Raw genomic sequence first — 27,681 nt, 5'->3', positions numbered from 1 at the left:
AATATAGATGCAAAAATCCTTAATGAAATACTAGCAAACAGAATCAAACAAAATGTTAAAAGGATCATACACCATAATCAACTGGGATTTATCCCAGGGAGCAAGGGTCCTTCAATATATGCAAATCAATCACTGATATACAACATATTAACAAACTGAAGAAGGAAAAACCATATAGTCATCTCAATAGATGCAGAAAAAGCTTTTGACAAAATTCAACACCCATTTATGATAAAAACTCTCCAGAAACTGGACATAGAGGGAACCTACCTCAACATAACAAAGGCCATATATGACAAACCTACAGCGAATATCATTCTCAATGGTGAAAAACTGAAAGCGTATCCTCTAAGATCAGGAACAAGACAAGCATGTCCACTCTCACCACTATTATTCAACATAGTTTTCCAAGTCCTAGCCACGGCAATTAGAGAAGAAAAAGAAATAAAAGGAATCCAAATTGGAAAAGAAGAAGTAAAACTGTCACTGTTTGCCAATGACATGATAGTATACATAGAGAATCCTAAAGATGCCACCAGAAAACTACTAGAGCTAATCAATAAATCTGGTAAAGTTGCAGGATACAAAATTAATACACAGAAATCTCTTGCATTCCTATCCACTAATGATGAAAAGTCTGAAATTGAAAGTAAGAAAACACTCCCATTTACCACTGCTGCAAAAAGAATAAAATACCTAGGAATAAACCTACCTAGGGAGACAAAAGACCTGTATGCAGAAAAGTATAAGACACTGATGAAAGAAATTAAAGATGATACCAACAGATAGAGAGATATACCACGTTCTTGGATTGGAAGAATCAATCCTGTGAAAGTGACTTTACTACCCATAGCAATCTACAGGTTCAATGCAATCCCTATCAAATTACCAATGGCATTTTTCTTAACCAGAACAAAAAATCTTAAAATTTGTATGCAGACGGAAAAGACCCCGAATAGCCAAAGCAGTCTTGTGGGGAAAAAAACAGAGCTGGAAGAATCAGAGTCCCTGACTTCAGACTATACTACAAAGCTACAAGTAATGAAGACAATATGGTACTGGCACAAAAACAGAAACATAGATAAAAGGAACAAGATAGAATGCCCATAGATAAACCCATGCACCTGTGGTCAACTAATCTATGACAAAGGAGGCATGGATACACAATTGAGAAATACAGTCTCTTCAATAAGTGGTGCTAGGAAAGTTGGACAGTTACATGTAAAAGAATGAAATTAGACCCTAACACCATAAAAGCAGCAAGGGAAAAGCAACAAGTAACACACAAAGGAATACCCATAAGGTTAACAGCTGATCTTTCAGCACAAACTATCCAAGCCAGAAGGGAGTGGCAGGACATATTTAAAGTGATGAAGGAGAAAAAAGCTACAACCAAGATTACTCTACCCAGCAAGGATCTCATTCAGATTTGATTGAGAAATTAAAATCTTTACAGATAAGCAAAAGCCAAGAGAATTCTGAACCACCAAACCAGCTTTACAACAAATGCTAAAGGAACTTCTCTAGGCAGGAAACACAAGAGAAGGAAAAGACCTACAATAACCAACCCAAAACAATTAAGAAAATGGTATTAGGAACATACATATCAATAATTACCTTAAATATAAATGGATTAAATGCTCCAACCAAAAGACACAGACTAGCTGAATGGATACAAAAACAAGACCCGTATACATGCTGTCTACAAGAGACCCACGTCAGACATAGGGACACATACAGACTGAAAGTCGGGGGATGGAAAATGATATTCCATGCAAGTGGACATCAACAGAAAGCTGGAGTAGCAATTCCCATATCAGACAAAAAAGACTTTAAAACAAAGACTATTACAAGAAACAAAGAAGGACACTACATAATGATCAAGGGATCGATCCAAGAAGAAGATATAACAATTGTAAATATTTATGCACCCAACATAGGAGCACCTCAATACATAAGGCAACTATGAAAAGCTATAAAAGGGGAAACTGACAGTAACACGATCTTAGTAGGTGAATTCAACACCCCATTTCACCAATGGACAGATCATCCAAAATGAAAATAAATAAGGAAACACAAGCTTTAAATGATACATTAAACAAGATGGCCTTAAATGATATTTATAGGACATTCCATCCAAAAACAACAGAATTCACATTCTTCTCAAGTGCTCATGGAACATTCTCCAGGATAGATCATATCTTGTGTCACAAATCAAGCCTTGGTAAATTTAAGAAAATTGAAATCATAGCAAATATCTTTTCCAACCACAACACTATGAGAGTACATATCAATTACAGGAAAAAATTCTGTAAAAAATACAAATACATGGAGACTAAACAATACACTACTAAATAACCAATAGATCACTGAAGAAATCAAAGAGGAAGTCAAAAACTACCTAGAAACAAGCGACAATGAAAACACGATGACCCAAAACCTATGGGATGCAGCAGAAGTAGTTCTAAGAAGTAAGTTTATAGCAATATATTCCTACCTCAAGAAAGAAGAAACAGCTCAAATAAATAATGTTACCTTACACCTAAAGCAATTAGAGAAAAAAGAACAAAAAACCCCAAACATAGCAGAAGGAAAGAAATCATAAAGATCCATTCACAAATAAATGAAAAAGAAATGAAGGAAATGACAGCAAAGATCAATAAAACTAAAAGCTGGTTCTTTGAGAAGATAAACAAAATAGATAAACCATTAGCCAGATTACCAAGGAAAAAATGGGAGAAGACTCAAATCAACAGAATTAGAAATGAAAAAGGAGAAGTAACAACTGACAATGCAGAAATACAAAGGATCATGAGAGATTACTTCAAGCAACTATAGGCCAATAAAATGGACTACCTGGAAGAAATGGACAAATTCTTAGAAATGCAGAACCTTCTGAGACTGAACCAGGAAGAAATAGAAAATATGAACAGACCAATCACAAGCACTGAAACTGAAAGTGTGATTAAAAATCTTCCAAGAAACAAAGTCCAGGACCAGATGGCTTCACAAGTGAATTCTATCAAATATTTAGAGAAGAGCTAAAACCTACCCTTCTCAAACGCTTCCAAAATACAGCAGAGGGAGGAACACTCCCAAATTCATTGTACGAGGCCACCATCACCCTGATACCAAAACCAGACAAAGATGTCACAAAAAAGGAAAACTACAGGCCAATATCACTGATGAACATACATGCAAAAATCCTCAAAAACATACTGGCAAATAGAATCAAACAGCACATTAAAAGGATCATACACCATGATCAAGTGGGGTTTATCCCAGGAATGCAAGGATTCTTCAATATATGCAAATCAATCAATGTGATAAACCATATTAACAAATTGAAGGAGAAAAACCATATGATCATCCAACAGAGGCAGAGAAAGCTTTTGACAAAATTCAACACTCATTTATGATAAAAACCCTGTAGAAAGTAGGCATAGAGGTAACTTTCCTCAACATAATAAAGGCCATATATGACAAACCCACAGCCAACAGCGTCCTCAATGGTGAAAAACTGAAACCATTTCCACTAAGATCAGGAACAAGACACGGTTGCCCACTCTCACCACTCTTATTCAACATAGTTTTGGAAGTTTTAGCCACAGCAATCAGAGAAGAAAAAGAAATAAAAGAATCCAAATCGGAAAAGAAGAAGTAAAACTGTCACTGTTTGCAGATGACATGATACTATACATAGAGAATCCTAAAGGCTACCAGAAACCTACTAGAGCTAATCAATGAATTTGGTAAAGTAGTAGGATACAAAATTAATGCACAGAAATCTCTTCCATTCCTATACACTAATGATGAAAAATCTGAAAGTGAAATTAAGAAAACACTCCCATTTACCACTGCAACAAAAAGAATAAAATATCTAGGAATAAACCTACCTAAAGAGACAAAAGACCTGTATGCAGAAAATTATAAGACACTGATGAAAGAAATTAAAGGTGATACAAATAGATGGAGAGATATACCATGTTCCTGGATTGGAAGAACCAACATTGTGAAAATGACTCTACTACCCAAAGCAATCTACAGATTCCATGCAATCCATATCAAACTACGAGTGGCATTTTTCACTGAACTACAACAAAGAATTTCACAGTTTATATGGAAACACAAAAGACCCCGAATACCCAAAGCAATCTTGGGAAAGAAAAATGGAGCTGGAGGAATCAGGCTCCTGGACTTCAGACTATACTACAAAGCTACAGTAATCAAAACAGTATGGTACTGGCACAAATACAGAAATATAGTTCAGTGGAACAGGATAGAAAGCCCAGAGAAAACTCCACACACATATGGTCACCATATCTTTGATAAAGGAGGCAAGAATATACAGTGGAGAAAATACAGTCTCTTCAGTAAGTGGTGCTGGGAAAACTGGACAGCTACATGTAAAAGAATGAAATTAGAATACTCCCTAACACTATACACAAAAATAAACTCAAAATGGATTAAAGACCTAAATATAAGGCCAGATGCTATAAAACTCTTAGAGGAAAACATAGGCAGAACAATCTATGATATAAATCACATCAAGATGCTTTTGACCCACCTCCTAGCGAAATGGAAATAAAAAAAAATAAACAAATGGGACCTAATGAAACTTAAAAGCTTTTGCACAGCAAAGGAAACCATAAACAAGACCAAAAGACAACCCTCAGAATGCGAGAAAATTTTTGCAAATGAAGCAACTGAAAAAGGATTAATCTCCAGCTCATACACCTCAATATCAAAAATCAAACAACCCAATCCAGAAATGGACAGAAGACCTAAACAGACATTTCTCCAAAGAAGATATACAGATTGCCAACAAACACATGAAAGAATGCTCAACATCATTAATCATTAGAGAAATGCAAATCAAAACTACAATGAGATATCATCTCACGCCAGTCAGAATGGCTATCATCAAAAAATCTAGAAACAATAAATGCTGGAGAGGGTGTGGAGAAAAGGGAACCCTCTTGTACTGTTGGTGGGAATGTAAATTGGTAGAGCCAATATGGAGAACAGTATGGAGGTTACTTAAAAAACTAAAAATAGAACTACCATATGACCCAGCGATCTCACTACTGGGCATATACCCTGAGAAAACCATAATTCCAAAAGAGTCATGTACCAAAATGTTCACTGCAGTTCTATTTACAATAGCCAGGACATAGAAGCAACCTAAGTGTCCATCGACAGATGAATGGATAAAGAAGATGTGGCACATATATACAATGGAATATTACTCAGCCATAAAAAGAAACAAAATTGAGTTATTTGTAGTGAGGTGGACTGACCTAGATTCTGTCATACAGAGTGAAGTAAGTCAGAAAGAGAAAAACAAATACTGTATACTAACACATATATATGGAATCTAAGGGGAAAAAATGGTCATGAAGAACCTAGGGGCAAGACAGGAATAGAGACACAGACCTACCAGAGAATGGACTTGAGGATATGGGGAGGAGAAAGGGCAAGCTGGGACAAAGTGAAAGAGTGGCATGGACATATATACACTACCAAATATAAATCAGATAGCTAGTGGGAAGCAGCCGCATAGCACAGGGAGATCAGCTCAGTCTTTGTGACCACCAAGAGGGGTGGGATAGGGAGAGTGGGAGGGAGGGACGCAAGAGGGAAGAGATATGGGGACATATGTATATGTATAACTGATTCACTGTGTTATAAAGCAGAAACTGACACATCATTGTAAAGCAATTATATTCTAATAAAGATATTAAAAAATGTACATTAGTAAGTGAAAGAAGCCAATATGGGGATTTCCCTGTGGCCCACTGGTTAAGACTCCATGCTTCCAATGCAGCGGACATGGGTTCAATCCATGGTCAGAGAACTAAGATCCCACATGCTGCATGGTGCAGCCAAAAAGAAAATAAGGAAAAAAAAAAAAGACGCCAATATGAAACGGTTACACACTGTGTGATTCCAACTTTATGACATTCTGAAAAAGTTAAAACTATGGAGATTTTAAGAAGATTAATGGTTGCCATGAGTTAGGGTGGAGGGAGGGATGCATAGGCAGAGCACATATGATTTTTAGGGCAGTGAAACTACTGTGTATGATACTATGATGGTGGATTCATGTCATTACATATTTGTCCAAACACATAGAATGTGCAATACCAAGAATGAACCCTAATGTAAACTATAGACTTTGGGTAATAATCATGTGTCAATGTAGGCTCATCACTTGTAACAAATGTATCACTCTGATGGGGAATGTTAATAATGGGAGAGGCTATGCACGTGTGGAGACAGGGGGTAATGGGAAATATCTATACTTTTTTTTCAATTTTGTTGTGAATCCAAAACTGCTCTAAAGAAGTAAAGTACTGTACTAGGAAAAAAAAAAGATGTGGTATCTATATACAATGTACTACTACTCAGCCATAAAAACAATGAAAACTTGCCATTTGCAACAACATGGATGGATCTTGAGGGTATTATGCTAAGTGAAATAAGTCAGATGGACAAAGACAAATACCATATGATCTCACCCATGATATAAAAAAACAAACAAACAATAAATAAAATAAAACAAAAACAAACCCATAGATACAGAGAACAGAGTAGTGGTTACCAGAGGGAAAGGGGCAGCGGGGAGGGAAGAAAGGGTAAAGGTGGTCAACTGTATGCTGATGAATGGATAGAAACTAAATTTTTGGTTGTGAGCATGCTGTAAAATATACAGAAGTAGAAATATAATGTTGTACACATGAAACTTATGTTATAAACCAATGTTACCTCAACAAAAGTTAAATCTTAAAAACTAGACAAAAATAAAACAACTAAATAAATAAAGGAAAGAAAAAAGATTATATTTACTTTGAAGGTTTTTGTCATAGCCACCAAATACTGTGTATGTTAATCTACTATGGTGTAACTTTCAATGCTTTGCTCACTGTGTGGTACGTGGTAGGTGATCAATAGATGTTTGCTGAATGAGTATTGAATAGATTTCTAGAAAACCAGAATAATCAGTGAACTGGGGTGGGGGTTTCTGGTGAATTTAATTTTCTACATTTCTGAAGGCTATCCTGAAAATCTATAGATTTTCTTTCCTACAGGAAAGAATCTAGCATGAAACCTGGCATATAGCATGCTCTCAATAAACAGCAGTTCTTTTAAAAAAAATCATGAACCTAGCTTCTAGTCCTATACTTTGGTATTAAGTAGCTGTGCCTTATCTGTAAAAATGACAATAACGTTAGTGCCTAAAAGCAAAGGACTTGAACTAATCTCTTGACACAGATTACAGAATTGGAAGCAATGATACTGAGGAAGGATTTACATGGAGAAAGCTACTTGGGTGTTATCCATCTGCTAGCAATAAGGAAGTCATTTTCTTATTTGTTATTCTTTCAACAAATATTCATTGAGCACCTACTCCATGGCTGGCTCTATACGAGGAGCTGGGAGACACTGAGCTAATTATAACATTCATTTATTTTGTAGGTACTCTTGAGATTATATACATATATATATATATATATATATATGTATATAATGTATATATTATATACACACACATATATATAATCTTAATCATCAAAACCACCATACGAGTTGGTACTATCATTATTCCTATTGTACAGATGAAGAAACTGTAGCTCAGAGAGTTTAAATGATCTATCCAAGATAACACAGCTAACAGAGCTGAGATACAAACCCCAATCTAACTCCATAGCTTAGGCTCCTAACCACTGTGCACTACATATTGCTGCTTCAGTACAGAGATGCAAGGGAGCACCATATGCACAGTGAATGTGTATTTATGATAGGATATTCTGGAAGTGTCCTGGACATGAGAGGAAAAACTGTCTCCTATTCCTCCAACAGTGGGAAACTCAGCTGGAGAACTGAGGTCCAATCAACAGTGCTTAGACTGCCTGGAGATAATTACTGAAATAACAAAGAATGAGGCAGTATGGCGTGATGGCTAAGAGCTCAGGACTGATGTTAGGCCACCTGAGATAGAAACCTAATTTCTTCACCAGAAAAAGAGAAGAATGTTCGATCCCATACTACAGATACCTAGATACAGCTTGTGTGAGTGCTGCTTAAACATGTCACATACAGAGGGCATTTTCACAATGACATGAAAGTCAGAGATCTTTATTTAATCAAGTGCCAATTCTGAAGTAATTTCTATCTAATGTAGCTATTACAAATGATAGTTACTTTAATGTATTCTCTGTGCTGATTATACTACATGCCATGATTATTGACATTTGCCTCATGAAGAATTAAGCAGATGGTACTTACCCACCACAGTCCCACAGGTTCAATACCAGGTTTCCCAGAAATCGAACATGAGAATGTTCTACATCAACTGGAAGACAAACATGACAAATCTAGTAATTGTAGCATGCGCGATGAAACTCAAAATAAGCAACGTGCTAACCCATGAAACTTAGAAGGACCAAAGTGGAGTGAAATGCTCAAAGCTACAACAAGAAGGTGATTTTCAGCTTAGTGGTGTGGTTTAGTGGCAAGGTGGGCACCTAAACTACCCTGAGCTACAGAACTGGCTCTCACGTAAGTCGTTTTACTTTTTAGTTGTTTTAGTGCTTAGAGCAGAAACAATCTCCAATTATAATACTGTTAAAATTTCAACATGTAAGACAGAGACATATACCATTTAATAGCTCTTTTCTGACCCATAAACACCCCCCACAAAAAATTTAAAAATTAGAAAAAGACAACAAAAACCAAATACAAAACAAACATAAAACATAACCAAACTTGCTCCCTCTATTGATTTCCTATTTTGGTTAATGATCCTACCATTTTCCCATTTTGAGGGGGTCATTTTTGACTCCTCTGTCCACATTCAATTCATTGCTATTCCTTTGCAATCTCTCTCAATTCCACTCTTTGTTTTACAACCTGCTACTAACATTAAGGAAGGCCCTTACCTTCGCAAGCCTATACAACTACAGTAGCTCCATAATTACCTCCCACCAGGAAGCCTTACTCACTTTACTTCATCCTATAGGCTACTGCAAGATTCATCTTCTTAACACTACTTTGAACATGTCACTCCCCATTCAAAAAACTTTCAATGGCTCCTCCATACCTACACGTGGGGCATTCAAGGTCCTTCAGAATTTGGCTTCCAATCTACCTTTATGTTCCCCAATGATTCACATTAACGAAGCCTTTCGCTCCAGTCCAATTTGGTTTATTCATAGTCCTCCCAAACCCCTCTACCACCCCAACCTCCAACATACCTTACATCAGGGGTCGCAAACTTGCTAATAGGAGCCAGGCCGGTAAACGTACAAGAATGAAGTTGATCATGTATGGAGAGTAAATATCCACCCAAGGGGACGATGGAGTGGGTAGCAGTTACACAGCTCTAGCTCATTTGCCATGCAGGAACGTGGGCTCAGGATTACCAGATCTTTAAATTTTTCAATAGTAGTAGGAAATCCAGATTTTTTATGGAAACTTTTACATATTGATAACTAATTCCAATTTTTCTAAAACATTACATAGGCCAAACAAAACACATCTACAGGCCTTATCCAGCATACGGGCTGCCTGTTTGCGACCTCTGCCTTACACCTCCCTCCCCACCCTTTACTTTGCCTACTGTGTCCATCTGCCTAGAAAGTCCTCCCCACCTTTCTTCCAAAGTCAGATTCATCTTCTACGACCCAGCTTAAATCCCACCTCCTCTAAAAGCCCTACCTGGCCACCCCCACTTACCATCATCACTCCCTCTGAATTCATTTAAACATTTATTAAGCATCTACTCTCTGCCAGGCACTAAAAATCACAAGGAACAATAATGAAAATTCTTATCCTGGAAATTTCTCAAAGTCTAGCAATTATCATCTTTACAATTTATGTAACAGTTAAACATCACACAGTGGTGTTTCTTCTACGACTACCTTGCAGCTGTTGCTTAAATTGACTGCTATCTAACTTTTGTGCAATTTTATCTTCTCATAAACTAGAGCATAAGCAGAAAAGCATTACTTAAAAAAAACATGGACATTGGAGTCAAACAGTTCTTAGTTCAAATACCAGCTCTACCTCTCTGTGTGACCTTGGGTAAGTCACTTAACCTCTGAGTATTAGTTTCCTCTTCTGTTAAAAAAAGGTGGGAGGCATACTATTGACCTCACATTACTGTGAGGATTACAGGAATTATTATACATCAAGTGCCTGGCACGTAGTAGGTGCTCAAACTACTTCCCTTCTCCCCTTTACTTCCCCCTCCTTGGAAAAGGAATCATATCTTACATGTCTTTGTATTTCCAACAGAGTCTACGAGAGAGTAGGTGCTCAAACTGCTATTAATTTGAAGACTATGTAAACGGTCTAGTACTAAAAAAAAATGGAAAGAAGTGCTACTGAGAAAGGGAAAGACAATAATAAAAGAAGTGACAGGATTCAGCGACTGTTTAGATATGGAGCACATGGGATAGAAATCTGGTTTCTACTCCCATATCATAGAAATTGCTCTCATCAAGTGACCAATGGCCCCATTACCAAATCCAATGGACTTTTTAGTCCTTGTCTTACTTTCTGCAGCATGACACTGTTGACTACTCTCTTCTCAAAAAATTCTCTTCTCCTGGCCTCTGAGAGCATTACCTATAACCTCTCTGGCAGGTCCTCTTTCACAGGCTCCTATTCTTCTTTCTGTCCCTTAAATGCTGGAGTTATTCAGGATTCCATCTTTGGCCACCTACTCTTCTCTCTATGTATTCTTTGCGCCAGGCAAGCTAATCAATTCATATCATCTCATTTACCATTTGGATACTGATAATCCATAAACATGTATCTATAATACAGATTTCTCTCTTCCCTTTCTGAATCATATACTGGACATCTTTACTTGCATAAACCACAAGTATCCCAAACTCAGTGTATCCAAATATAACTCATCATCTGCCCATTCTTCCCACAAAATCTATTCCTCTTTCAGTCCTCCTTAACTCAGTGAATTTAACCAGATGCCTAAGCCAAACACTAAGTTTCATCCTTGAGTCCAGTCTTTCCCCCATCATTCCCCCCAAACCTACCAGCAAGTCATATTGACTCTACCTTTTAAATATCCCAAATCCATTTACTTTTCACCACATCCACTATTACCACCCTAACCCAAGTTAAGCCCCTATAATCTCTTACCTGGTCTACTAAAAACAGTTCCCTAATCTGTCAATCTGTTTCTTCCCTTGCCTCCCTCCAAACTATCCTCTATATTACAGGTATAATGATCTCTCCACAGTGCAGATTTTATTTCATTCTTCTTTAAAAAGAAAAAAAAAATAACATGTCTCTGTCTATATATTACTGTATATACCCAGAAAACATAAGGCCAAAAGGATAACCTCAAATTACTAATGGTGGTTGTCCCTAGGAAGTAGGCCTGAGAATGAGGGACAGAGTAGACTTTCTACACTTCTGCAATGTTTGAATCTTTCACAAGTATTACTTTTCTAATTAAAATTGAAATCTGACCATATTACTTTTCTGTTTGAAACTCTCTAAGGGTTGCCTTCTACCCTCAGTTTAAACAACCTGACTTGGCTTACAGGGCATTTTATGATCTAACCCCCAATTTCTGCCTCCCTCTTTAGTCTCAGGTCTCCTGTAGGGCCCTCTGGCTCTCCTAATCTTCCTGCCCTGCTATCACAACAGCAACTGAAAAGAACCAAGAACAGAGCTTTGGGAAATCACATACACTTACGGGGCAGAAAGAAGAAAATATTCATTTTTTTAAAAGGAAGGGATGGTTAAAGATAAAGGAATAAAACCAGGGTAATAAAGCATTAAATAAAAGCCAAGGGATCAGAGAATTTTGAGAAGGCAGGAAATCTTGGAGCCGTCAACAGTGTTTGAGACTAAAATACTTCATAATCACATTTTTATCGACAAGTTTACTATTCCAACAAACACATTTTAACAGCCCCCTGATAAATGAATACCACCATTCTGTATCCTTACTTCAAATTTCAAAACACAGTACACTCTAAGTTTAACAAAATGAACCTGGACTTTTTTCAGCAATGACAAACTAGAGAAACACTAAAACCTTCAAGGTGATATAATATTTTAGAATAAGTACTCTTTCACTACTTTTAAAGAAAATCAGCAACTTCACAAAAATAGTAAGTAAAAATCAATACACTATATGTATTTTTAATTAGTCTATAAGTTTAGCAAGTAGAACCAAGACCTTTCTTCAGCAATGACAAACTAGCTAGTGATACACTAAAGCATCAGGCCAACATAATATTTTGAAGTATACTTTTATCACCTTTAAGAAATACAGCACTTGCTAACAAAGTATTATTGATAAAGGTCCACTTGAGATATTCTTAAGGTCAAGAGCCTTGTCCCATCCACAGGAGGCTCCAGAAAAACACTTGTTAAAACAAATGGCCTGCTTCATGTACAGGGTTCATATAATTTGCAACATTCTGTTCAGAACTTTTTAACAAATCTGCTAGATTATTTCAAAACTATTAAATAGCTTGACTAGCTCTGAAATTTGGGTTTTAAGACTATTCACCAGACTTAGGTAGTCAATCCACTCTGCTGATTAGCTAAAAACAAAAATATTAATTGGACTAGAAAAAAGTACATCAATGAAATGTGCAGCATTTAAAACATAAACAGAAAGAAGTCTGCCAGGAATTGTGGCTGTAGAACAATGAATAAAGCAGGAGCATAGATTGACATTCTAGCTCTAACACTTATGAGTTGCGTGACCTTAACTTCTAAGTCATACTTTCTTCACCTATTAAAATGAAGTTAATATGAGAACTAAAGTAAATAAAACACCATACAATAAACATTAGCTTCCTCTGATCTACTGAAACCATGTGATTATTAGGTCTAGATATTAAACTTGGAAAAATAGAAAAAAATTAAAATACAAAACAGGGAGAAGTTTGGACAGGTACTTTCTAGAAGGAAGTCTCTTGAGGCACAACAGGCCATAGGACCCTGTCCTGACCAAAATTTTTGATAAATGACTTAGATGAAAACTAGATGAGATGCTTATCAAGTGTACAAACTGCACAAAGCTAGGAAGGATAGCTAACATATCAAATGAGAGAATAAGTAGCTAAAATGAAAATAGGCTCCAACCCCTTTTCTATGGATAAGGAAACTGAGGCCCAGTGAGATAGTAACTTGTTCTGGAATTAAGTTAACCTTTCATGGGCTAAAACAATCAAAACTGAACAATTTAATAGAGATAAGCATTTATTCTTAGGTTCAAAATATTAACTTCACAAGAATCAGAAGGAGGATATGTTGTTTTAATAAAAATATATGTGAAAAGGAATTTTCTTTTTTTTAGTATGACTCAGTATGATGAAGGCTGCTCCACAGGAGAGTAGGGGCTAGACTGTGCTAACAGTAGTGTGATGCCTATAGAACAAGAGATGTAACAGTCCTACTCTGCTCTGATTAGACCACATCTTCATTTAAGTCTCATCACTAAAAAAATATAGACATATTCTAACAAGTCCTTAAAAATGCTTCAAAATGATGTCAAACGAGGAATAGATGAAGGAGCTGGAGATATTTAACTTAAGGAAGATAAGATTTGGGAGGCAAGGAATGGCTAGGATAGATTGAGACATTAATCATACTAAAATATTTGCATAGGCTCAAGAGAACAGAAAGGGTACCAGCTAACAAAAATAAATGGAAATAGATTCAGGGCTCTAAGAAATAACTTTCTAATCATTAAAGCTTCCCTAATTATGAGTCTATTCTACACTCCAAGCACGTTAAGAACAGAAATGAGGTTCCCTTCTCTTTTGTATCCTAGGTTCTGGAACATAGGGTGTTTTAAAAATGTTTGTTGTTCTTGAAACCAGAGATACCTTATGAAGTAGTGGGTGGCTTGTCCCTAAAAGTGTCCAAGATGCTAGCAACCCAGATCAGGAAAATTTGAAAGCCAGGTAGGGCAATGGTTTCATCACCTAGAGGCCAAGGACCAAGGAAGAATCCAGAAATCCTTAGGTGCTACAAAATGAAAAGGCGTTATAGCCTAAAGACTGAAAGGGTTTCCCAGGAGCATAGATCCACTGAACTGGCAGCCATGGCAGCCCAACTAGCCTATACTAAGAAACCAGATTTAACATTCAAACCATAAAGGGCAAGGAAACATTTCTCAAGTCAAAGCTGTAACTCCAAAGAAAACATCTATATGTATCCAGGAAGAGAAGTAGCAGAGTACAGATCTGGGTAACCTCCCTCTGACAGCCTCCCAAACCCAACAATTTACCTTTTAATGAAGACTAGGACTACTGCTTTATAAAATCTTAGATTTTAATGTTATGCTTGTTAATGCCTATAAATTAATTTCTGTTTATATAATAACTGTTAAAAACAAACACCCTCCCCCTTCTAAAAAGTGAACAAACAAAAGGACCCCTATGCTTGTTGAGAAAGAGCAGGATAAAAACGAAGTTGGACAAGGTTATCCCATTTGGTAAGCAACCTAGAAAGGAAAGAACCTCCCCAAGAGAGCAAGCAGTAGTAACCAGAATTAGGTTACATCCTTCTGAGAAGGAATGAAAAAAAAGGAAACATGCTCAAAAACAAATCTGTCAATCTCTGCATCCCCAAGTTACTGCAACCAAGTGTGTTATGCGAATTATTAAGATCACCTGACTTTACAATAAGATAAAACATCTTACTTGTTGCACCAAGGCGACGTGTGTCTCTTGCAATATAATTTGCAAAGATAATAGACCTCATGCTGGTCTTACCAGACCCACTTTTACCCATCAACAGCACCTAAGGACAAAATGGAAAAAAAGAAAGGAAAGAAGTCAGCGATCAAGAGCAAATCAAGTCTAAAGGGATCTATTTCTCTCTTGCACTTGGTGTTTCACTGAAGTGACAGTACTAATAACATAGAGTGGATACTTATAACTGACTAGTTCTCTGACCCGTGGTGAATGCAGAGGTACCGAGAATTCCAGAGGCCAGCCACTTGCCTGTCATGAGTCACACATTCTCTTGGTGATAGAATCACAGTGAATTTATTATGCTATTAATATATACTATCATGCATTCAGTACTATGTTAGCAAAATATCAACTTGAGAGGAACTCTCATAATGTAATGTTTTATGCACTGAACTATCTGGCAGGGTATTTCAGTAAAACTGAAAGCTCTTTCTCCTCCTCAGGATCAACCTGACCACCTCTGCCCTTAATTTCATCCCTTTTACTTACCTTCATGATTTTGTTCCATTAATTACTCTTTTCTTTTCAAGAGCGTCCCATTGCCTACAGGATCAAGTCTTTAAACTACATATAAGACCCTCCTTGATCTGGCTTATCTACTCCTCTGCCCTCATCTTCTGACGCTCCTAGCCTGGAATTTGTCGAGTCCAGCCATACTGAACTGAACTGCTTGTAGTCCCTTTGATTGCTCCAGGTCTTTTTTCATGCTGAACTCTCTGCCAGTAACTTTCCACTCCCTTTTCTTCCTTCAGCTAAGCTCCACTTACCCTTCAAGTCTTGGTTCAGTAATCGTCTCAAGAACTTCTCTGATCCCAATGCCCTAGGCTGGCTTAGATGTATTTCACCTCTGTCTTCCCATGACACTCTTATGACACTGCTAAGACCATAATGCACTGCAGTTTTCCAATTTGTTTTTTGGTCTCTCACAAGACTCTGAGCGCCTGAATGGCAGGGAAAATCCCCTTTGAGTTTTCAGTGCCTAACATATAACAGATGCTCAAAATATGTTCATCAAAAGAATGAGCAAGCTATCAAAACAAAGATATAAAACAAGCAATTTTTTAACAATGGAAAGGGTGAAGGTAAACACCTTCTTGTCAATGACAGCATTTAACGAAGACAGAAAAACACCTATCAAAGATGCTGTAGATTCTTGCACTAGGGGGGAAATTGGGTGAGGTAACTTTTTTTTTTTTTTTTGGTGAGGTAACTTTTAAGAGTCTTTTCTAACTCAAAATTTATGAAATATAATTCCAATTACCTTGATTTTCAAATGAGAGGATACATGTTCTAACTTCAATTCCAAGACATTTTATAAAAATTTCTAATTACAAATATAGGGAGTATTAATAAAAGGGTACTGCACTCAGGCTTAATCTATTTAGCTAGATAACTTTATCTCACTAAGGAAACGTTACTGAGGAGATAGTCTAAAGTTGTTAGAGAAACCTTTTGCTTTTATTCTTTATCATTTACAAATTTCTGGTATTTTTAGGCATCCTTGTTGATAGTAACTTTAGACCGGCTCATCAAGAACATTTCCTTAGCAAACTGAAGTTACATAACTGACTTATTACATAAAGTTAAGGCTAAATACAGTGTATTTCTTTTTTTTGTTAATTGAAGTATAGTTGATTTACAATATTGTGTTAGTTTCAGGTATACAGCACAGTGATTCATTCTTTTTGCAGATTATATTCCATTATAGGTTATTACAAGATATTGGATATAATTGCCTGTGCTATACAGTAAATCTTTGTTGCTTATGTATTTTGTGTATAGTAGTTTGTGTCTGTTACTCTCATACCTCTAATTTGTCTCTCTCCCCTTTGTAACCACTAGTTTGTTTTCTATGTCTGTGAGTCTGTTTCTATTGTGTATATAGATTCATGTGTATTATTTTTTAGATTCCATATATAAGTGATATCATATAGCATTTGTCTTCCTCTGACTTGACCAAGCATAACATTCTCTAGGTCCATCCATATTGCTGCAAATGGCAATATTTCATTCTTTTTTATGAGCTTTTGTTGTTTAAGAAATCTTACTTTAATAGCTTATGAAAGACTTATCAAGGCTAACTGTATTAAGTACTAATCTAAGTGCTCTACCTGCATTTGCTTGTTTAAAAACTTCATAATAATTCTATGAGACAGGTAACCTTATTATCACCATTTTATAAATGGAGAAACTGAAAGCCCAAAAGATTCAGAAACTTACCCTAGAACTGTGCCCTTATCGATTCTTCTTAAACCCCAAGGTGAGGCACAGTACCATAAGAGCACAAGGGAAGGAGTGTTCAATTCCATTTGGAGAACTCACATGAAACCTAATAGTGATAACATTTGAGTTGGGTTCAACATAAATGTGCAAGCAGAGGCCTGTGTAGTGTGTGTGTATGGCTTGCACAAAATGCAAATTAATTTGTAAACTTGGAGAAAAACAGATTCTGCATGGCTATGATAGGGTGCAAAGGTATGGCTGATGGTTTAGTCAGGAATAGATTTTTTTTTTTTAACATCTTTATTGGGGTATAATTGCTTTACAATGGTGTGTTAGTTTCTGCTTTATAACAAAGTGAATCAGTCATACATAAACATATGTTCCCATATGTCTTCCCTCTTGCGTCTCCCTCCCTCCCACCCTCCCTATCCCACCCCTCCAGGCTGTCACAAAGCACCGAGCCAATATCCCTGTGCCATGCGGCTGCTTCCCGCTAGCTATCTACCTTACTACGTTTGTTAGTGTGTATATGCCCATGACTCTCTCTCGCCCTGTCACAGCTCACCCTTCCCCCTCCCAGGAATAGATTTTTTTTTTTTTTTTTTTTTTTTTTTTTTTTTTGCGATACGCGGGCCTCTCACTGTTGTGGCCTCTCCGATTGCGGAGCACAGGCTCCGGACGCGCAGGCTCAGCGGCCATGGCTCACGGCCCCAGCCGCTCCGCGGCATGTGGGATCTTCCCAGACCGGGGCACAAACCCATGTCCCCTGCATTGGCAGGCGGACTCTCAACCACTGCGCCACCAGGGAAGCCCAGGAATAGATTTTTAAAGGGCATTCTATGAGATGAAATCTTTTGGATTGTATTCTATGGGCTTCAGGAAGTTACAAAAAGTTCTTAAGTATGTGAATGACTTACTTAGATCTCTATATTAGAAAAATTAAATCTGATAGCAAAGAAGGGGACAAGAGTCAGGGAGAACATGTAGAAAGTTCCTACAACAGTCAAGGAAAGATGGCAGATATGACCACAAATATGCTTCCTGAACAGTAACTTCTTACCTTTACCTTCATGTTTTTGATGTACCTAACATGTCTTACCTTTTTCTTCATGGCTGTATTTGGTAGCACCCACCTGCAGATATAAACCAAAAGACAGAGTTTCCATGATCCAGTTGCCTTAGAAATTGGAATTAACGTAGAGGTGCAAAAGAGCACATTTAGTACAACAGCTGAGTACAGCTGTGTGGGGGACCTCAGTTAGGTAGAGGCCCTCATTTTCCTAAATTATAAAACTGGGTTTATGCTCCCTCTCGCCTAATTATGTGCTCAGGAAATAGCTCCTAGGAAGATTTATTTAGGAATATAAATGAGCCATTAAAATTCAAGATTCAATTTTTTACCTCCTTAAAAAACTTATCAAAGCAATATTTACAAATGCTTTAATAAATCAAACAATATTGTCATATTTGAATATCCTGTTTTTCAAAGTCAGCATATTTCTAAAAATCTTAAGTCCTTCAGCTGTCCTTCCAAGTATTTTACTCATCACAGGCACAAAGTATATAAATTCTCAAATTCAGGTATAAACTGGCACAGAAAGCACGCTCGAGCCACTGATCTCTGCCCAGGAAAAGCCAACCCTCTTCCTAGTCTTCTTATCGTCAACATGATGACATAAAATCTCCTTTATTGACAATTCAAAGCAATTCAGAACTGCCTCCTCAATTAGAACACTTGCCCCTCCCCAGAGTGATATCAGGCCTGTCCTAAGGATTGTTTCTCCCCAGTTAGCAACCAGACCTCTTACTAGTTTATCCAATCACCAAAAGCAACCTTATTGGTAAATCGAAAGAATTTATCATAGGTGGGGTATTCTAATTCACAATACTCTCTTCAGTTAGAACGTCCCCCCTGCCCCCTCCCTTCCAGGTTTGACTTAATACCCTTCACCCACCCAAGCGATCCTTCCGGTTCCCCTATGGGAGGATCCATTCTCGTCCCCAGATTCTCTTTCTCCATCTTTTTCTCAGAGTCAGATTCTTCCATTGTGCAACAAGTCCTTTCCAGTCCCTTCTAAATCCGCAGTACTCTCTCTCTTTTTTTTTTTTCCTGTTCACCCCCTCAGCCGCCTCTTCTCCTTGCCTGCGGCCCTTAGGCCTGCTCTAGTCTTGCCTCCACCTTTGTCCACTGGGGGGCTGCTTTCCCCACCGTTACCTTTACCGCCTCGAACTTGGCCTCAAGGCACCGCCGAGCTGGCCAGCTCAACGGCTAAGTGATTCGGTGATGCAAAGGGAGAGATGGAGGATGAGAAGGAAAGAGGGATGGGTGGGGGGTTCGTTTCGAGTTTGGGCCTCAGGCCCCAAGGTCTCGAAACCCAAAGGGGACTTCACCCGAAAAGAGGTGGGGACGAGGAAGGCGGAGGTGGCATAAAGAACAGACCCGTGCCGTAGGCACTAAGCGATGAATGCCTCAGTCGGCTCGTTTTTCCCGAGCCTGGCCGCCCGGGAGAGTCCGCCGGAGGTTGCGGTGGCTACGACCTAACCACCCACCCTTCACGAGCGCAGGTACCTCACCGCAGCCACCCTACTGCAGGCCAGGGTCACGTGGACACCTGCCGTAAACCCGGAGCTTGTCACGTGACTGCCGCTTCCCTAGGGGCGGGTGGGCTGAGAAGAATACCATAGAGATTGCGCGGAGAAAGAGCGTCGCCTGTCTCCGTCACGTGGCCCGGACTCTTAACAAAGCCACAGGCTTGGTAGGGCGCTGCCAGCTTGAAGGGGCATTCATTGTAGGCCACCTGGCGCCACGCCCCGCCTGCCGCGGGGAATTAAAGGAGCCGGTTGCAATTTTAGTGCCTCAAAGCTGGCCTTTTTTTTTTTTTTTTCTAACTGCTATTTCATTCACCCTTAACGTTTTTCAGTGGGGAAGGCCTAGCATTGTCTTTTTTTCTCCCTGTTTTTTAAATCTTTGTTTTCCTGGTTTTGTTATTAGCCCCGTCCTTGTAACTGAGCTTGTAATTAAATGAGTTAATATATCCAAAGTGATTACAACTGTGTCTTTCACGTAGTGCTCAATAAAGGTAATTATTGCTGGAATCAGGGATTCATCAGGAAATTTAGGACTTACTTATCTCCCCACTTTAAAACTGAAAGGGAAATGAATTATCATACACCATAGTAAAAGTCAATAGACAAAATCTAGAGTTGATGATTGAAGGACTACTGGTAGGCATATACATACTGTATTTAGATACAGAGACTACAAGAAAAAACGGCTGAAGTAGTTTAAAGGGGTTGCTTCTGGAGAGGGGCAGGAGATAGGAAGTGAGGGGACTGTTGCTTTTCATCTTATTCTCTTTTGTGATATATATATATATTTAAACCACATATATATATTTATATATTTATGTATTTAAACCACATGTACATATTCCTTGAAAAGAAAGGAAAGAAGGACTGGAGGGAGAGAAGGAAGGAAAGAAGGAAGGAAAGGGAAACTGGACAAAAATGGGGTGCTGTCTTGCCCCCAGACGTCCCCATTTACCCTCCTATATGATCCTTTCTTACCACAACTGATATGCCTCAAGAAAAATTCATTGTATTCTGACCATGATACCTTAGCCCTATCACTTGCTAAATCTTCTTCCTCCTCTCTACCACCCGATGCCAAACCAGCTCCTGTTCTAATTTTTCCTGTGTGGTGAAAGACCCTGAGTCCCAAACCAGGAAGTCATTTTATTATTTTTTTTCTTCCCGTTTTATTGAGATGTAATTGGCACACAGCACTGTATAAGTTTAAGGTGTACAGCATAATGATTTGACTTACATACACCGTGAAATGATTATCACAATAAGTTTAGTGAACATCCTTCATCTCATATAGATACCAAATTAAAGAAATAGAAAAGAAATTTTTTCTTTTGATGAGAACTCTTAAAATTTACTCTCTTAACTTTCAAGTATGACAGCAGTGTCAATTATATTTATCATGTTGTACATTACATCCTTAGTACTTACTTGTCTTATAACTGGAAGTTTGTACATTTTGACAGCCTTCATCCAATTCCTCCTCCCCCCACTTCCCGCCTCGCCTGGCCTCTGTAACCACAAATCTGATCTCTTTTGCTGAGTTTGTTTGTTTAACTCATTCAACAGTGAATTTTTATATTAATGATTTTTCTACCTTAAGAACTGCATATGTACACATTATTTCTCGAAATACAAACTAAGGAGGGTACTAAAAGGAAAAATTATCTCATATTTAGTCAAAACAGAATCACTTTCAAAATTTTGAGTGTACATATGTATACTAGTACATATGCTTCCATATTCTACTTTATATTCATTTGTCACTTATTCAACAAATCTTCATTGAGTGCATATGCTAGGCACTGTGAACACAGGGATCAAGCAATGATCCCTTCTTTCAAGGAGCTTTCAGTCTAGATAGGAAAAAATAAATAAAAAGAAAATTAAACTATAGTGTGATAAGTACTGTAGGAATGGAAAAGGGGGAAAGGAGGTTTCATGAGAAACGTAAAAAATGGTTGGGAAGATTCTCGAAAATAGATGATTCCTGTGATTGGCTTCTTTGAAGAAAATATGGATCAACCATTTAAGAAAGAAAAAGGAATATTACAAGCAAAAGAAGGAGTATTTGCAAAAGCAAAGAAACATAAATTAATATGCTATTATTTAGGTGTTGCAAATAATTTAGTATTAGTAGAGCATAGTGTATAGGAATATGGTAACATATCTAGAAGTCAGGGGCCAGAAACCCACTAAATATTGTTGACATTAGATTTTAATACTGAAGGGGATAGAAAAACACAAAAAGGTTTTAAGTAGACAGCAATGATCAGATTCACATATTAAAGAGATAAATCTGCAGGAGTTTCAAGACTGGGTAAAATGGGTAAAAAGGATGATGACATCAAAGGTAGCTGCAGTGGTCTACATCAGGGGTCCCCAACCCCTGGTGCCAAAAAGGTTGGGGAACGCTGGTCTACATGGTAATAACAAGGGTCCTACTGAGGTATTACCACTGGAGATGGAGCCATGTCAACAATAGAACTGGCAGGACTCAGTAACCAATTGGAAGTCTCTGGCCTAGGGATAGAAGTATTTTATGATGACTTCAAGAGTTCTTGCTTGGTGAAGTGGTTGATGTAGGAAAAAAGAGGATGTGGGAAAGATTTATTAATTATCGTCAGATAAATGCAGTTATGGAAATTTTGAATTTGATGGGCTTACAGTTTTATCCAATCAGATCACTCTAATGAAGAGTTTAATTTGTGGATTTTATCTAAGAGGAAAGACTTAGACTGGAGATAAGCAATTTGTTATTGACAAAAATGTGTATTCTTCTATTTGGGGGGAGTTATATGTTATATATGTCCATTAGATCACCCCTTTGGATTTTTTATGAAGAAAAATATTTATATTTGCTTTGCCAATATTTTGTTTAGGATTGTGTACCTATGTTCTCAAGTAAGGATGCTTTCTTACTTTCTCTTTTTTTGTTGTTCTAGATTATCCTTATCTAATGTTATTATTAAAGTTATGTTTGCCTCATGAAGATTGAGAGATTCTTTTTCTTTCTCTGTGAGGATTATATTAAAATTGGATTATTTATTCTTGGATATTACCATCTCAGGTATTTTCTTTGTCAGAAGATGTTTAACACATTCAACTTCTTTAATGATTTTTAAGACTATTCAAATTTTATATATATACTATATATATTACATATGTGTATATATAATGTACATTATATATATATAGTTATAGGTTTTACATTTATAAAGTTTTATATATACAGTTGTCAATTTTAACATATTGCTTTAAAATGAATAAATCTATTTCATCTAAGTTCTCTAATACACAAGTATGCAATTGTCCGTAATATCCTTTTAATCTTTTTTTAATCTCTGAAATATCTATAGTTAGGTCTCTCTTCCCAACCTTCATGTTGTTTATTTCAATTAAGTCAACAATAAAATTCACAAGCCGAACCAATATACTTTTGAGAATGAAAGGAGATGCCATTACTTATACCATAACAACAGGTGTCACCCTAGAGTATCACAGCAAGATGGGACATATGGCCTCTGGGTGGATATCTAGTTAGCTTCATATTCTTGATATTTGGCAGTGACACTTGTTTTTTATCTGACCTTTCTTTTAATTTAGCCATTCTCGTGGTTGTGCCATGCAAAACGTTTTAATAAAAAATAAAATTAGGCATATCATTTAAAATTAAATATTCAATGCAATGAAAGGATGCTGTTATCCGTATTTTATAGACAGCCTGTTCTAAATACTAATTATTAAATAAGATTATATGTAACTTCTTTGTGAAAATCTATCTATATTACAATTGATAAGAAATGAATAGATAGCATTCATTGAGAATTTACTGTACATGGACCTCATGTAATCCTCATTAAAATATATGTGTCCAATATTATCTCCACTTGAAAGACAATAAAACCTGAGGCTCACAGTCACATAGTTGAGAAGTGATGGAACTATGATCCAACTTGGGTCTCTCTGAATTTTTCCAACTCAGAGTTACTATCTAGGATACTAAAAATTCCCATTAATAAGTAAATAATCATTCTATATTCAAAAAATTTTTCAAAATATAATTAGCTGTGAAACTTATCTTTTTTAATATTAAAACAACTGCCTTTGGTTGTCTTATTAGCATTAGTGAAATAATATTCATTGAAAAATTTTAAGTTATCTATTCCATATTAAGATATACAAATGCCTAGGGATTCTTCCATTAATGTTTGAGAACTTTCAATCACTCATTCATTTAAGCTAAACCTCAGAATGAAGCACATTCTACTGACAGTGCTAAGTAAAGTTCTGACTGCTAGACATACAATGTTGAACTAAAGAGAGACATCTCCCACTTTCAAGGAGCTTTAATTGTAGAGGGAGAGCAGAAAATAATGAAGTAGGGAGAGCAGAAAATAATGAAGTAAGCCAACATATAATGAAATTTAAAGTAGTAATTAGTTCTAGAAATAAATAACATTGAAGTAGTATGAAGGCATAAAGAGTGACCAACAAGGATGTGATCATAGATCAGACCTGAATGAACCAATGGAGAAAGTCCTGTGAAATTCTGTAGCTAGCATGCCAGGCCAGGGGAATAGAATGGGCAAAGGCCTCCCCACAGGTGGAAAACAGACAAGTGCTTTCAGTTTGGCATCAAGACAGTAAGCAACAAGCATGGCAGGGAATAAATTTAGAGAGGTAAGATATAAGATCCCACTCAAAATGAAATGTTAAATTTTCTGTTTTGTTTATTACTGAGAACTATGCACAATATGCTCCATGCCATCTCTGACCACTTGTTATCCTTCAAATTCATGACATTCCTGCTATCGCTGGTACTCTGGAAGAAGCAAAATATACTTGGTAGTGAGAGGCTGTATATCCTCTTCAGAACAGAAGCTGAAGGGAGATTGATAGATGCAGGATAGATAGGAGAGACACATCGCAAATTGAGGGTCGATAATAACTTTGCAGTGTGTCAATTTCTCTAGGCTAAACTATGCTCCCAAGAATTCTTTCTAGTATGTGCCTGGATGGGGAATAAAGGACAGTTCAAAAAATATTCTTTTGCAATGGTTTGAAGAATGACAGTAGCCATGTGCGCACACGCGCACACACACACAGCTTCTCCCAGTCAAACGAATCTTCAGTTGTTGCTCTGAAGGGAGTTTTGCAGATGTAATTACCATTCCTAATCAGTTGACTTACTTACTTTATTTATTTATTTGTTGGGGTATAGTTGCTTTACAATGCTGTGTTAGTTTCTGCTGTACAGCGAAGTGAATCAGCTATATATCCCCTCTTTTTTGGATTTCCTTCCCATTTAGGTCACCACAGAACAATGAGTAGAGTTCCCTGTGCTATAAAGCAGGTTCTCATTAGTTATCAATTTTATACATAGCAGTGTATATATGTCAATCCTGATCTCCCAATTCATCCCACCCTGCCTTTCCCCCCTTGGTGTCCATATGTTTGTTCTCTACGTCTGTGTCTCTATTTCTGCTTTGCAAATAAGTTCATCTGTGCCATTTTTCTAGATTCCACACACATGCGTTAATATACGATATTTGTTTTTCTCTTTTTGACTTACTTCACTCTGTAAGACAGTCTCCAGGTCCATCTATGTCTCTACAAATGACCCAATTTCATTCCTTTTAATGGCTGAGTAATATTCCATTGTATGTATGTACCACATCTTCTTTATCCATCCATCTATTAATGGACATTTAGGTTGCTGTTTTTTAAGTATAATTGACCTACAACACTATGTTAGTTTCTGTTACACAACATAGCGATGTTATTTCTATGCATTTTAAAATGATCTCCATGGGAAGTCCATACAAATCTTTGTATGTCACCATACAAAGATTTTACATAGTTATTGACTATATTCCCCACACTGTACATTTCATACCCATGACTCATTTGTTGGCAACTGGAAGTTTGTACCTCTTAATCTCCCTCACCTATCCTTCCTGATGATTACGTTTCAAAGGAATGGCTCTCAGATCCTTGAGAAAGACACTTCTGAGTTGTAGTGGATACATATTCACAGTTGTAAGCTCTTTTGAGTAAATGCTCTGAAAAAAGTATGTCAGGGTCCTGTCATCAGGCTGGACCAAACAGTAAATTCTCCTTGCAGTGCTGAGATTTCTCAAGCAGGCTTTTTAATGGGGTAGGGGTTGGATCAATGGGGAATTGGGGGTCATCCTAGGGGCTTGGCAAGTCTCTTGGTGCAGGGGTTTGGACAGAGTTATGTGCTGAGACTTCTGCAGTTCTCATTAGTCCATTTTCTACAATCTCTATGCTCCTCCCTATACTTATTGTTGCTGTTTTTGTTCCAGCTGTTATAATATCTGCCCTGGATAATTGCAATAGCCTCATAAGTGATTTTCCTACATTAGCAGTTTCAAAGGAGTTTGGAGTGGGTGAAATAATCTTCATCAGTCATCTCACCCTTCAAATAGCATTCAATGTAATAATATGTGCTTGTTATGTAAAGGCAGCTTTCAATATATCCTTCAACCCCTACTAACACCAGGGTTCACCAGCCACATTGCTCCCTTAAACCACTCTTTTATAGAAAGTCACTGTCTCCCTGTTGCTAGTCTCCATTTCCTTCTCTAAACCATCACACTTTTGCCCATTCTCACTACCTCCCTCAAGTTCCATGTGTAAAAGGTGAAGAAATGGAGAAGGGATGAAGAAGAAAAGGGGAAGAAGTCAGGAGATGGGAAAAGGGAAGGAAGAGAGAAGAAAGGAGAAGAGGAAAGAGGAGGAATAGAGGTAAGAGGATGGGAGTGGAAGAAAGGGATTTGAAAAAGATTGAGGAACTAAACCAAATTAAGAGTTGATTCCAGAGAATAAATAAGACTGTTGATACAATGCATTCCTATACGGTCTAGAAGTTAAGATTCTGGTTTTCACCCAAGTATCATTGGTGCTTATTTTTACATTTTCATTAAAGAGTCTTACATAGATAGGAGATGAAGGTTACTTTTTATTTATGTCAAGTTAATTTTTAAACTTTTTATTATAGGTTCTTTTCCAAAGGTGTTGATTAAGCTCTGTGGACTTATTCATGCATTTGTGTAACAAATATTTATTGAACAGTGCCAGGAACTGTGTTAGACACTAGAGATACAAACATCCCTTTATCTCAGGTACCACTGCCTGTCAGATGCTTATATCTAACACCTCAACTTCACTATACTCATACACACTGATACACACACATACAAACATATCAGCATTCCATCTGTCCAGATACCACCCCATATTTTTTTAACCATCCATCTCAGCAAGAAAAAGTAATATAGAGCCCCTAAGATCCAATAAGATGTGTTTCCTTTTATTCCCTAAATTCATTCTAGTCACCTTATCCTCAACCACACCCATGGGTCTCCAATTCCAAAGTGTCCCTCATAACATCCCTACCTTTCTTCTCCTCCACCCTTCCCTTCTTCCTCTGTTCCCATACCTCGCTGTTACTGCCCAGAGTCCCATGAGCTTATTCCTACATCCTGTGGGCGGCTCTTTCTTCTGCATTCCCACTCCTTTGCTTGAGATATCAGGAAATAATCTTTCAGTTAACTAGACTTAAGTATTTGATGAATGAAAGTCTAATGGAGGGACTTCTGGTTTCCTGCCCAGCATGTAAGGAGCTTATGAGTTGCTACACAATACTAGCAACAAGTAAAAAGTTGAGCAAACTGAAAAACCAACAAGACTTCTTGGATTCATCAGAGACAATGAAGTCACAGGGCAAATTGCTTCCATTAAAATTGTAGAGAGAGATGGATGGATACAGAGAATGATAACTCTCCAGAGCAGAAACACACACAGAGACCTCTGTGGGAATTGCCACCAGGGTAGATAAACCTGAATTGTAATTGACAATTTGCTGGAGGCTCAGTGTGGACAAATCTGAAAGTTAAAAACTCCAGAACAGCCTAGTCATAGTGGGAGGCTCCACACTTTTGTGAGTTTTATCCCCAGGAGTTCTACCAAGTCCTCACAGTGAATATCTCCTGCTACTGGCAGTGGGAGAGGAAAAGTAACCATTTTGAAATAAACTAGAACTTTCTGTTCTTCTTAACAAGGCCTCTCATCAGGAGAATCTATTTTACTA

At 37.4% G+C, this 27,681-nt stretch overlaps 1 protein-coding gene across 16 annotated transcripts in view; it reads right to left on the bottom strand.

Annotated features, from left to right (window-relative positions):
• The window catches only part of RRAGB (Ras related GTP binding B), a 51,151-nt gene extending 31,505 nt beyond the window's left edge, over positions 1-19,646 (bottom strand). The window contains exons 1-5 of one of the 16 annotated variants that reach the window (XR_007474750.1): positions 18,935-19,612; positions 18,040-18,112; positions 14,703-14,802; positions 10,279-10,362; positions 8,290-8,356 (exon numbers count right to left, since the gene is read on the bottom strand). Coding sequence is in view for 14 of the 16 variants with exons in the window: in XM_049704608.1 (XP_049560565.1) it covers positions 8,290-8,356; positions 10,279-10,362; positions 14,703-14,802; positions 18,040-18,112; positions 18,935-19,026 (416 nt within the window). In the remaining 2 variants the exon portion in view is untranslated. Of the gene's footprint in view, positions 1-8,289; positions 8,357-10,278; positions 10,363-14,702; positions 14,803-18,039; positions 18,113-18,934 lie in introns of all 16 variants that reach the window. The other 15 variants (XR_007474749.1, XM_049704615.1, XM_049704616.1 and 12 more) reach the window with 15 other exon arrangements.
• Positions 19,647-27,681: the final 8,035 nt, after the last annotated feature.

The sequence above is a fragment of the Orcinus orca genome, chromosome X (assembly GCF_937001465.1).
Source record: "Orcinus orca chromosome X, mOrcOrc1.1, whole genome shotgun sequence".
Lineage (NCBI taxonomy): Eukaryota > Metazoa > Chordata > Mammalia > Artiodactyla > Delphinidae > Orcinus > Orcinus orca.
The sequence above is the reverse complement of the archived record's forward strand: the minus strand, read 5'-3'. Positions and strand labels throughout refer to the sequence as shown.